This window comes from Chroicocephalus ridibundus, chromosome 24 (genome assembly GCF_963924245.1).
Source record: "Chroicocephalus ridibundus chromosome 24, bChrRid1.1, whole genome shotgun sequence".
Classification (NCBI taxonomy): domain Eukaryota; kingdom Metazoa; phylum Chordata; class Aves; order Charadriiformes; family Laridae; genus Chroicocephalus; species Chroicocephalus ridibundus.
Genome location: NC_086307.1, coordinates 2,355,042 through 2,367,741, shown reverse-complemented (window position 1 = coordinate 2,367,741; position 12,700 = coordinate 2,355,042). Strand labels below are relative to the sequence as shown.

General features: G+C 48.9%; 1 protein-coding gene across 1 annotated transcript; it reads right to left on the bottom strand.

Annotated features, from left to right (window-relative positions):
* Nucleotides 1-1,679: 1,679 nt before the first annotated feature.
* Nucleotides 1,680-3,263, bottom strand: HOXC4 (homeobox C4). Its single transcript, XM_063359283.1, has 2 exons — nt 2,813-3,263; nt 1,680-2,065 (listed from the first exon to the last, which is right to left on the bottom strand). The coding sequence occupies exons 1-2, from the start codon at nt 3,255-3,257 to the stop codon at nt 1,683-1,685; spliced, it is 828 nt and encodes a 275-aa protein (XP_063215353.1). The 5' UTR covers nt 3,258-3,263; the 3' UTR covers nt 1,680-1,682.
* Nucleotides 3,264-12,700: the final 9,437 nt, after the last annotated feature.

Genomic DNA, 12,700 nt, shown 5'->3' with positions numbered 1-12,700 from the left:
ATTATTATTATTATTATTTAAGAGCCTTTTCATTGCCTGGCAAAATTCAAGAGGAGCCTTTGGCTTGAAGGAGCCAACACCGGCGCGCCGCAACAGCGAGAGAAACTAATAACAATAATAATAATAATAATAACCATAATTAATAAGAAAGAAAAAAAAAACACCAACAAACCAACAACAACAAAAAAAACCCAAACCCACACCAACCCAACAGGAGGAAAAGTTGGAAGCAGGGAGAGGGGCTAAAACCAGCCGGTTTCCTGCGGGATGGAAGGAAAATCAAGAGGCACGACTGGAAGCCAGCCCCAGTCCCCAGCACTGGTCTGAAAACCCAGATTTCTCCCTTTTTTTTTTTTTTTCTTTTTTTCCCTTTTTCTCCTTTTCTTCCCCCCCCTCCGCCCCTCCCCACCCGATATTTACAGGTTGGGGGTGGGGGGGGGGGTTGGGATTTAAAGTCACTGGTCACGTCGTGATGTCATAACCAAAAAAAATAAATAAAAAAAAAAAAATCTGGAGTTGAGAGTTATCTTTAGGTTGGCTTAAACTTAACTTCAGCGGTAACTGGTGCACATGGGATCCATTGCACATCGTCCCAGCCTTTTATTATCCTTATTAGCATTATTATTAGTATTATTTTGGGGCGGGTTTGCGGGGAGACTGGGGGGGGATAAAATAAGTCACCAGACATAAAAGTAAAACTAATTCACACTGACTGGTTTATTGAACACTGGGACTTTCACAGACACACTAAAACTCTTTATTGCAAGTTTACAATGATCAGGTAAAATCAGTCCAAAAACACAAATAACCACGACAAAAAAACCCTAGCTACTGGCTTTTTTTTTTTTTTTTAAACCTTCTTCTGCTTTTATTTTTTTAAATATGTCACTCTTTCTCTCTCTCTCACGCTCCCCTTTTTCTTCCCAATTTCTCAGCAAAGCCTCCTCCACCCTCGCGTGCTGTTTCGCAGCTGCTTTTTGTTTGCCCTTTTTTGTTTTTCTCTCCCTCTAAAACCGTGAGATATATATATCTTTTTTTTTTAGCTTTTTTTTTTTTTAATTATTTATTTCCCCCCCCCCACATTGCTACAAAAGAACTTCACAGCTCCTTCGCTCATTGTGCATTTGTAACGCAGAGTGGGGGTGGGGGGGAGGGAGGGGGGGGGGAAATTAATACCTACATTCGCTTTTTCTGCTTGTTTGTTTGGGGTTTTTTTGTTGGTTTTTTTTTTTTTTTTTCCGTCAACATTACCACCATTTCTTCATTTAATTCACCCAACAGAACAGTCACCTCTTCTTCTTCCCCCCCACCCCACCCCACCCCACCCCCCTGCCCTCCCTCCCCATCCCCCCAGCTTTAAAAAATAAATAAAACCCTGAAATGGCGTAAAAAAAACCCTGCAGGTACAGACACCTGGCCTCATGCTATCTGACATGCATCTAAAGCCCGTGGTCTTGGGGGAGCCCCATTGTTTTTGATACGCACAGGAAAAAAAAAAAAATAATAATTATTATTATAATAATCAAAGAAAAACTACCAGGGGAAGGGGAAGGGGAGGGAGGGGGAAAGAACCAAAATATATATATATATATTAGATTCTATAAATAATCCAGAGTCATTTGTGTGCGGGTCTGGGGAGTGGGGGGGGGGGGACTCGGGCGGGGGGGGGGGATGGGGGGTGTTTATAACCTGGTGATATCCTCCGTGCGCGGGTCCTGCGCGGCGGCGGAGGGCAGCTCCTCGCCCGCGGCCGTGTTCGGCGGGGCGGCGGCGGCGGTGGCGGCGGCGGCTGCGGCGACGGTGGTGGCGACCGTGGCGACCGCTGCCGTTGCCGCCCGTACTTTGGTGTTGGGCAGCCTGTGGTCTTTTTTCCATTTCATGCGGCGGTTCTGAAACCAGATTTTGATCTGGCGCTCGGAGAGGCAAAGCGAGTGGGCGATCTCGATGCGCCGCCGCCGGGTCAGGTACCTGTTATAGTGAAACTCCTTCTCCAGCTCCAAAACCTGCTGCCTGGTGTAGGCTGTCCTGGATCTCTTGGGTTCGCCTCCATTGTAATTGGGATTCACTGGAAAGGAAGGGGAAGGAAAAACAAAAAAAAAAAAAAACAAAAACAAAACAAAAAAAAAACCAACCCAAACAAAAAAAAAAAAGAACCAAAACCACACACACACACACAAAAAAAAACCAAAACCACACCAAAACCAAAGGAACAAAAACCAAACAAACGAAAAAAAACCGACAAAAAAATAAACACAAGAACCAAACCAAAGGACAAAAATAAAGAAAGGAAAGGAGAAAAAAAAAAAAAAAAACCAACAAAACAACACACAGAAAAAAAAAAACACACAAGGAAAATCAGCGTGGATGGAGAGAGGGTCGGAGAGGCGACTGGAAGAGCCGGGGGTGGGGTGGGGGGGGAAGAAAAGTAATAGGCTAAATAGGTAATAAAGAACTTTGGGCAGCTCAAGAGTTTCTATTCTAATAGGAAGGGGTTTCCCTGGCTCAAAAGACTGAATTATTTATGCACCCCTTACAAAGCTTTCGGAGTTTCACACATACATAACAGAACGAGCCACATGGCTAAGGCTGCCCACAGTAGCTCGGCTATAAAATTTATGGTGGGTGTAATTACCCATTCGGAGTCGTAAATCCAGTTCAATTGTGCTAACCCAAAGACTCTCATGGAAGGGAAGGAAATAAAAAAAAAAAAAAAAAAAAAGAGAGAGAGAGAGAGAGAGAGAGAGGGAGCGAGCGAGCATGGTGTGAAAATAAGAGAGCGGAGAGACAGAAGAGGAAAATAAAAGTTGCATACCAGTACTGACGTGGATTTTTTTCATCCAGGGATAGACTATGGGCTGTTTGGAAGCTGTGCTGGTGGGATGGTCGGGGTTTGGCTGGTTGCAGGCTGGAGGGGCTGGGGAAGGAGTGGTGGAGGAGGTGGACAGGGCAGCCTGCTCGCAGAGCTGCTGCGCTTTCTCTGAGAGGTGGTGGCCTCCTGGAGTTTGCCCCGGTCCCCTTTGGAGCCCCGCCGGGTTGCCGGGTGCGGGGAGCCCCCCGCAGCCGAACGGGCGGTCGGGGAAGGAGGGTCGTGGCACTGGGTACAGCTCCTGGTGGTGATGCTGGTAGCTGGACTCCCTTGTCCGGCTATAATATTCCGGACTGTGGTCTGGGATGTAATTATTTTGCGAATATTCCTCGCATGGAGGAAATTTCGGATCGATGTAGTTAGAGTCCATCAAATAAGAGCTCATGATCATTAATTTCTGGAGTGGAAAATAATTTTTCTCGCTTTGTCGTTTTTCTGCTCCATAAAGCCCTCCTACTCGCTGGCGACCCCCGTAAAGTTACTTTCACCATGTGACACCCGCGGCCAATCACACCCGCCAGCCCAGGCCCCGGATAAGGAACCAAAAGCTTCGGCAAAATGTACCCAAATTGGGGGGGGGGGGAGTGGGGGGGGGGGGGGGGCCGTGGGAGTGGGAGCGAGGGCGAGGGGAGCCGAGCTGCGGGGAGAGGGGATGCGGGATGGGGACGCGCTCTCCCCCACCCCCCCCTCCCCGCCCCAGCCGGTGGATGGGGGGGGGGAAGGGGGGCACAATGGGGGACCCCCACCTTGGGAAGGGGGGTGAGTGCGAGTGTGCGAGTGTGGAACGATGAGTGGGAGCGTGTGAGGGGGGGCGTGAACGGGGGGAGCACCGGGCATCCCCCCCCGCAATCCCAGCTGGGAACAATAAGCACACACCCCCCCCCCGCCCCCCGCCTTGGTGTGAGTGTGTAATGGGGAGTGGGAGCGTGTAAGGGGGAGTGGGAGTGTGTAAGGGGGAGTGGGGGCTTTGGGGGGCATCGGGCATCCCCCCTCAATCAGAGCTGGGAACAATGAGCCCCCCCCCCCCGCCCCTGATGTGAGTGTGCATATGAGTGTGTAAGGGGGGGCTGGGAGTGTGAGTATGAGTGTGTAAGAGGGAGTGGGAGTGTGTAAGGGGGAGTGTAAATGGGGGGGAGCATTGGGAATCCCCCCTCAATCCGAGCTGGGAACAATGAGGGTCCCCGTCCCCCCCCCGCCCATGGTGTGAGTGTGAGTGTGTAAAAGGGAGTGGGAGTGTGTAATGGGGGGAGCAGGAGTGGGAGTGTGTAATGATGAGTGGGAGAGTGTAAGGGGGAGTTGGGGTGCTGGGGGGGCACCAGGCATGCCCCCACAATCCCAGCTGGGACCAACGACACCCACCCCCCCCCCGCCCCTGGTGTGAGAGCGAGTGTGAAAATGAGTGTGCAATGATGAATGTGAGCGTGTAAGGGGGGGGTGGGAGTGTGAATGGGGGTATTGGGGGGGCACCAGGCGTCCCCCCACAATCCGAGCTGGGCACAATGAACCCCCCCGGCCCCGGTGTGAGTGCCTACCCCCTCCCCAGAGCTGCACTGACCCTTCAGCCCCCCCCAAACTCTGCCCCATCTCCATCCCCCCCCACCTCCCAAGGCTGAGGAGGGGACAGGGCAGACTGGGGACACGGCCTCTCCCCCCCCCCCCCCCACCATCCCAGAGGGGAGAGGGTTAAACACCGTCAGCACCTATTGGGGGGGGGGAGCAGTTACCTGGAGGGTGGAGGCGAATTTGCAGATATCCATTTTTGACCTTAAATCACAGTTCCGCCCCCTCCCCCCCCGCGCCTGCACCCAGCAGGGCCGGACTGGGGTTGCCCCCCCCTCACTACAAGGAGCAGGGACCCCCCCCCCCGTTTGGCTCCCCAAACTGCCCCCATTTGCCTTAACCCCGGCCTTTGGGAGCAGAAAGGGTTGGGGGAGTGGGGGGTCGGGGGGGGTCCTTCGCCCCTGGGTGCTGCAGGTAACGCACCCACGGGGACACACGTCCATGCCTGTGCACCGCTCCCAGGCCGCATATACGTGTGTGTATATATATATATATATATATAAAAATCATAGAGAGAAAAATATATATATGTATAATATATATATATATAATTTTGGGGGTAAAGCTGGAGGGATGCGTTAAAAATGGCTCCCAGCGGCGCAGGTCGGGGAGCTGCCAAGGGATGTCAACATTTGGGGGCAGGTTTTAGCTCCCTCAATTAAAGCATTTAATTTTTATTTATTTTCTTTTTATTTTTCCGTCTCCCTCTCGCCCTAAAGAGAGGGGCAGAGGAGGGAGGTGGGGGTATTCCCTCCTTGTGCTTGATAACAATTATAGTTGAAAATCATAGCTCGCAGGGCATTGCCATATTTTACTTGATAACAATAAAAGTGACACATAAAGTTAACTGTTTATGTTTTATTTATTAGACTAAATGTGCCAGCGGTGTCGAAGGCTTTTGGCTGGTTGTTACAGCTTTTTATGGGGTTGTAAAACGCCATAAATCAGTCACCGCGAAATGGTCGGGGCTCTTTGTGCTCTTGGCTGAGAGTTGCGTTTTGCGGTGGCTGCTGCTTCTTCGGGAGACGAAAAGTAATAATGGGGGTTTATTTTGATTATTATCGCCCCCCCTCCCACCCCCACACCCCACCCCCCCCCGCCAATCATCGCCGTGATTTGGCTTTTTACTCTTTCTTTTTTTTTTAAATATATATATTTATTATTATTTTTATTATTATAATTATTAACAAGCCCTGGCAACGAGCGAACGCCGCTCTCGCACTTTAAATAAACCACCTTCAGCAAATGACATCAGCAGGGTTTGAGGATTTAATTAGGAGCGCTGCGAATTAAAGGAAAGCAGAACTTTCCAAGGCTCTGGCATCGCCCATATATTCCCCTAGAGACGAATTTGTGACTGGGAGACGCTCACACAAATTCGAGTCTACAGGGTACATATAGGCGACGGGGAGAATTTATTTTGGGGGGGGGTGGGGGGCTGAGCCCCCCTGGGACACCAGCTCCGCATCTATTTGGGTACGGGGACATGGAATAAGCGGTTTATTTTGGAATTATTTTTTCTTTGGGGGGGGGTGGTGGGGTGGTGTGATTTGCAAGGCTTCGCTAATTGCTGGCCCCCATGCAGCGGGCAGAGCCTGCTCCTTCCTAAAGTTGTAAATCCCGGAATTACAGGTAAAAAAAATGCCTAAATATATATATATATAGGCATATATATATATATGTGTATATATATATACACACCCCTATATAAGGTAAATGCTCTGCCCAGAAAGGTTTCGGGGATGGGGAGAAAAGGGGGTGGGAGCTGCGGGATTAGGTGAGGGGGGAAAAAAAAAAAACCCATGAATAAAAATGTATTCCGGAACCCAAAACATTGATTTAAATATATCCAATAAATTCCTTTTCTCCAGCTATACTTCATTCTGCCCAAACACCTCAGACTCATGCAGGGCTTTGACATTTATAGTTCAGACTGATGCAACAACTTTATTCCAAGGCTGAGGGAATATTGAATAAAGATGGAGAGTTAATAAAGTAATTTTTACCTACGCACATCCTTTCCCCCCCCCCACCCCAACCCCCTCTCGGAATATATGGTTTTCAATAAGCACCAGCAGAATAAATAAATATCCACAGGTAGTTCTCTTAAGGCTGTGCTGGATGTTTTTTTTTTTTTTTAAAAAAAAAAAAACAAAACCAAAAACAAACACCAAAAAGCCAAATAAAAATAAAAGAAAGCAGGAAACAAACCGGCCGGAGTCAAAGAATTAAAAAAAAATAAAATAAAAAAAAAATCAGGGCGTGAAGGTCACAAACTGGGCGGCTCTGGGCGCCCTCGCTTTCTCCGGAGTTGCCGGGGGGGGGGGGGCGAGACACACACGCAACTTTATTTGCACCCTCTGCACCCCCCCGATTCCCACCCGAAATATATCTATTTTGGAGGACACGCTTCTCCAGCCCCTCTCTCCCCCCCATCTCCCTTCATCCCCTCTGGGTGTTTGCCGGGGGGGGGCGGCGGGGGCTGGCCCCGGATTTCTTACAAGTGCATTAAAAAAAAAAATAAGTAAACCCCCCGAATTTTCTACAAACGCACCCAAAAAAATCCTGGTTTCCCCTTTTTCTTACAAACGCTCCCCCCAAAATTCCTATTTTCCCCTTTTTTTTTTTTATCGCTGGTGGATTAATCTCCCCCCCTCCCCCGCCCCCTTTTGCTTTTTAACCGGAGTTTAGAGCTGTGCCTCTTGCTGAAGTGTTCGGATTTTTTTATTATTATTATTTATTTAATCACACTCCCCCCTTCTTCCCCCCCCCTCTGTAAAATAAGTCTGCAGGGACGTGTGAAGAATAGTTGTACAAGAATCTGGCTCTTTTGTCTATAAAGCAGCCCTCCCACCGCTCTCCATCCCTCGTCCCCCCACCAGCACAACCCTGGCGGAAAAAAAAAAAAAAAAGCAAAACAAAACAAACAAAAAAAAAACCCCACCAAAACCCACTTCTTCGGGAGGGACAAAACCCAGAGAAACGCAGCGCCTCGGCTGAGAAAAAAAAAAAAAAAGGGGGGGGGTGGGAAATAGTAAAAAAAAAAAAAAAATTGGAAAAATAAAAATAGGTAATTTGGGGGGGGGTTGTGGTTTCCTTTTCCTACCTAAAAGGGCTGCGAAATCGAGATGTGGTGCCCAGCGCGGGGATGTTTTTAAGTACAAAGCGCCTTTTTGACAGTACTGAAGAAAAATAAGTGCGCATTGTCTCTCCGGATTCATTGTGTTGGCCATTACCATACTGACCGTTTGGTAACCTGTACCTCGGCCCATTAGCAATCTGGGCTTTCCAGAAAAAAATGAAGTACCTATCTACTGGGGGTTCGTTATCCCGCCTTTAAGAATAATAGGGAAAGAGGGGGGAAAAAGCTTCGCGGTGGCTGAACTCTGCCGCCTGGAGATGCGGGAGGTGGGAAGCAATTTGGGAGGGGAGGTTTATTCCCAGCTTCTTTGAAGGTGATTATCGCACAATTAGCGGTAGGAGAACTAAAAACCTGCCTGTGTATGTACATTTATTATTATTTCCTTTCTAATAGTTGGGTCCTCCGCCTAGGAAAGGACACGGAATTAATTAAATGTTGATTTTTTTATTTATTTTTTTTTTCCCCCCCACCCAGACCTTTTCTTTTTGTCCTTTCCTAATGCAAATAGACGAGGTTTAATTTATGCAAGGAAATATGCAAATGTTTAATTGATTTTTTTCTTAAATCTGTTGTCAGTAAAAGTAATGAATCGGCCTAAAACGATTTTAATAAGCAAAGCCTGTCACCCGAAGTCCTAGCCTTCACATTTTTCTTTTGAGCCTCTTTCGTCTCAAAGAAACTAATAATGTAAATATTTATCCCTTCATTTTACCGTATTAAAGATGAATCCCTCCTGTTTGCGAAAGAACTTGGGGTGGGGGGGGAATAAAATTAAAAAAATAAAATAAAATAAAATATAAAATATGCAAACCAGTTTCTCCCTCCCTCCCCCCCCCCCTCCCCTCCCCTTCTCACCCCACCCAGGAATTCAATTTTCTTCAAATCTCGTTGAAAGTGGCTTTTTAAAAAGTGGGCGCATTTTAATATTGGTTAGACAGCGTGACCTGAATTTCACCTCAACTGTTTGACTTGATCCAATAGGTCACTGCCAAGGAGTTATTGATGGGGGAACTCCATTGAAATTTCTCTCCTCACAAATGGCCTTTAGATCTTCTAGCGAGTTCAATAACTAGTTATAATGTAGAAGGGGAAAAATGAAGCCCAGAGGCAAACTAATTTGATGTTTCATTTTTATGCCGGGAGAAATTGTTGGTTTTTGTTCCTCTCACCTCCCGCTCTGCCCCTCTCTGCCCCTCCAAAAGCCGGGGGGGGGTGTGGGGGGGGTGTGGGGTTGTGTGTGTGGAGTGGGGGTGGTGGAGCGGGGTGGAAAAAATAAAAATAATCTGGTTTGAGCGAAGCCCCCTCTGTGCCCGAGGTTTGTCCGTGCTGGAAATATCTGCTATTTTATTTATAATTTAATTGGCACCGGCGCTTCAGCCCGGGAACTCCTCGGGACTCGGCGGAGCGGGGAGCCCAGCAAGAGTGAAACTTGCTGCTTGGTAGGAAACACCCTTTTTTTTTTTTTTTTATTTTTATGGTCTTATTTTTTGTTTGTTTTCTTTTTTCATTTCCCCCTTTTTTTCTCTTTTCTTTTTTTCCCTAGTTTTTCCTTTCTTTTTCTTTTTTCTTCTTTTAGTCCTCTCTCTTTTTTTTCTCCTCTTTTTTCCTCCTTTTTTTTCCTCCTTTTTTTTTTTTTTCTTCTTCTTCTTTTGGCAGGGTTATTTATTTTTTTTTTTAAATAAATCAAAGGCGCCAGTAACCAAGTTATACCTCTCCCTTCTCCAACTTCCGCGGTTTAGCAGGACCCAGCTTTCCGCTGGAGCTCCGCTCCCCACCAGTTCAACCCCTCCAGGAGCCCAGTAACAACCCCCTCGACTCATTTCATTCCCCGGGTTTTTATTTGTGTGCTGGGTCGCCCCAGTTCCTGTGACCCCGGCTGGGCTCTTCCCCGGTTTGTTGGCCTTGGGGAGGGTTTTCTCCTTTTCGCTTCCTTCAGATCCATTTATTATATTTATTTTCTGTTTTTAGGCGGAAAATATTTATTTGAATTGTGGGGAGGGTTTATTGGGGGGGTGGGGGGCAGAGGAGGGCTCAGCTGGAGGATGCTTTTAAGTGAAATATGTACAGGAGCTAAGATTTCTCCTTGACTTTTCCTAGACAAAGACGACTTATACTGACCCACCGGATAATTGCTGAACCCTGGGTTAAGTTGAAAAGAAAACACTGGGTTTGTTTTGGGGAAAGGGCGTGTTTGGGGGGGGGGGGGGGGGGGGAGAGAAGTGAAAGTTGCAGGAGAAAGTGTCCAGGGGCTGCAGCAGCCCATTAGCAGATCTATAGCTGTTATTGTATGGGATGGAAACATACACAAACTTGAGGCTGGTGCCTCTTGAAGTGATACTTACTGCTCTCACCCCGTGGAAATCTTCCTCCGGGGTGACAATATTAATAACTAACATCATTTTCCCACCACCACCACCTTCAGCCTCGTCCCCCAGAACCCCTCCCGTTGCAAACCCATTTCTAGGCTCCGTAACCCTGAGTCCTCCTCGTTGGCTCGGGCCGGGGGAGAAAAGGGGTGGAAAAAGTTTCTGTGTAGGGACAGAGGGTGATAAATGAAGGGGTTTTTTTTCCCAAAAAAAACTTAATCCAGCCACACCTGGGGGGGGTTATAGCGGGGGAATTTTGGGAGGAGGGAGCCCTGACCCGCTGTTGCTGCAGAGGATGGCTCAGCCTTCACTTCCAGGGATGCGGAGCCCCTGGCCTGGCACCAAAGTGGGGTGGAACGGGATAAAATAAGCGAAACCACCCTCTTTTCGGTGCATTTTGAGTCCTCCCAAGCGAACACGAAGCCCAGTTTTCCCCAGGCTGCCCCCGTCCCTTTTTAACACCCTTTTCCATTAAAAATCAACCCCGCGGGGTGCTGCCTCGGGGGACGCCACCCAGGACTTTTTAAGCAAAAAAAAAAAAAAAACCAACCCGGCCAAAAAACCCTGGAGAAAAGCCTCTTTTTTTCCCCCTCCTCGGTGTTTAAATGGCCGCGATGCTCCGAGCAAACGCATCCCGGAGACACCCAGCCCCCGCCGCTGCACCTTGGAGGCTGCGAGAGCTCGGATCGATACCCCGCTGTTATTAAAAACCTCGGGTATCCCTTCCTCGGGGCGCGGGTCAATGAAAAGCGGGGTGAGGAGGGATGGAGAAGCGGGGGACACGCGCGGGGAGTGACACGGGCCGTGGCCGGGGTCGGGGGGGGGCGGGATCCTGCCCCTCTGGGGCCCGGCAGCATCACATGGAGGGCAGCTCCCCAGCATCACCGCCCGCTGCAGCGGGGGAAAGCGAGGGGATGAAGGGCAGGATGATTTAAAGTCCCGGGTTTTATCGCCTTTTCGGGCTCGTGGTTGAAACTCTCCCCCGGTGTAAACACGCTCTTTTAAACCCGACGCGGCCCGGATGCGCGCAGCTCCGCGCCCATGTGCGCACCCCCGGCCCTGACACCTCGCAGCGAGACAGGGAAAACGGGGCTTTTCCCAGGGGTAAATCTGCTCCCCGGGGGGTGAGGGATGGGGGGGGGGGGGGATGTCCCCCGCGGACCTGGCGAGCCAGCACATGTATTTAAACCTTAATAATAATTGCAATAATAATAATAATAACGCCCCGGGAAGGCGGCGCGGACACCCTGGAGCCCGGGGGACCCTTGTTAGGGTGGGAAACAAGGGATTTAACGCCAGAAAAGGCTCTCCCCGGCTCCTTTTAATGTTTATTTATTTTTTTTCACTAGGGTACTTTCAGTTTAATCTTTCGCAGTGCAATAAACTATTATCTTAGTTAATCCCCAAGGCGAATCCATCAAAACCTTTTAATAAAACGTTTCGTGGCTTCCGCGGGGGCCTCCAGCAAAAAGGGCTGAGGAAGGGAGAGCCCCGGAGTGTTTTTTTTAGGGGGGTGGGTCTCCCTAAAATTTGGAATAAAATGAGGGGAGAGGGTCGTGTTCCCCCCGCCTCGGCGGGGCCATTAGGATTCCGGCGGCATGGGGAGCTGCGGGAGCCATCACTCACGGCCCCCGGAGCAAAGGGAGCCGGGCTGGAACAAGAGGAGCCGCGGGGATGATATAGAGAAGCAGGCCGCCAGCATCAATCCCGACCTGATAAGAAATCGGCTGCTTCCCTGGAAAAAAAAAAAAAAGAAAGAAAAAAAAAGAAAAAAAAAAGAGAAAAGAAAACAAACAGGAAAAAAACCAAAGAAAAAAAACGGGGGAAAAATAAAACCAAACAGGAAACAAAAAAAAAAAAAAAAAAAAAAGGAAAGAAAAACAGGAAAAAAAAAGGAAGAAATAAAAAAGAAGGAAAAGAAAAATCACTCCGTAGATGTTTTGGGGGTAAAAACACCTTTTCCCAACGGTAAAGATGCCCCCCGGTCTTTTAGGCTTGCTGGGAAAACTGGGAAAGGTGAGCTGATTTTTTTTTTTTTTGGAGGGGGAGGGAAAAAAAAGCGACAAGAAGAGGAAAGCGGCCCTTCGCCCAGAAGACACCGTGAGGGTCGCTGCGAGAACCAGCCTACGAGGGGCTGCGCAACCCGCAGCTCCCCCCCAAAATCTTCTTTTCGAAGCCCCAGATCTGACTCCAAGCATCGCGTTTGGGGCTTTAAAGTGAGGAATTAGGCGCTGGCGCGGCAGGCTGAAAGCCTCCCGTAATAAAATATAGGTTTGTTCATACTCCACTTCCCCCCTTACACATGACCCAGCCACTCCAGCCCCGGCCGATTTTTTTTTTTCCAGCTTTCTATTTCGCCACAATATTCTAGAGAATTAATTCCGACAAGAGACAGGTAGCGAAGAGGAGCAGACACAGATGTAAAGTGTCAGCTCGAGTCTGCAGGTAAATATTTCCCCCTTTGCCAACATGCAAAAGGGGTTTTTTATTCCACCTCGGAAAGGAGAGAAAGGAAAATAGCAGGAAAGAGGGATTTTCCTTTGCGCAGGACACGCGGGGACAAGCGCAAGTTCACGCACCCAAGTGGCCTTTTTTTCCCCCAAAAAAAAATCCCAGCCGTGTGCTCCAGAGGGAGAAGAACCCCCCCAAGGGGGAAAGGGAGAGGGGGGGATGCTCAGTACACACCTCCCCAGCAGATAACCCCCCTCATTGCTCCCCAAAAATCTCTCTCGGCATCTGGGGGGGGGGGTTGCACGAAGCGGAGTG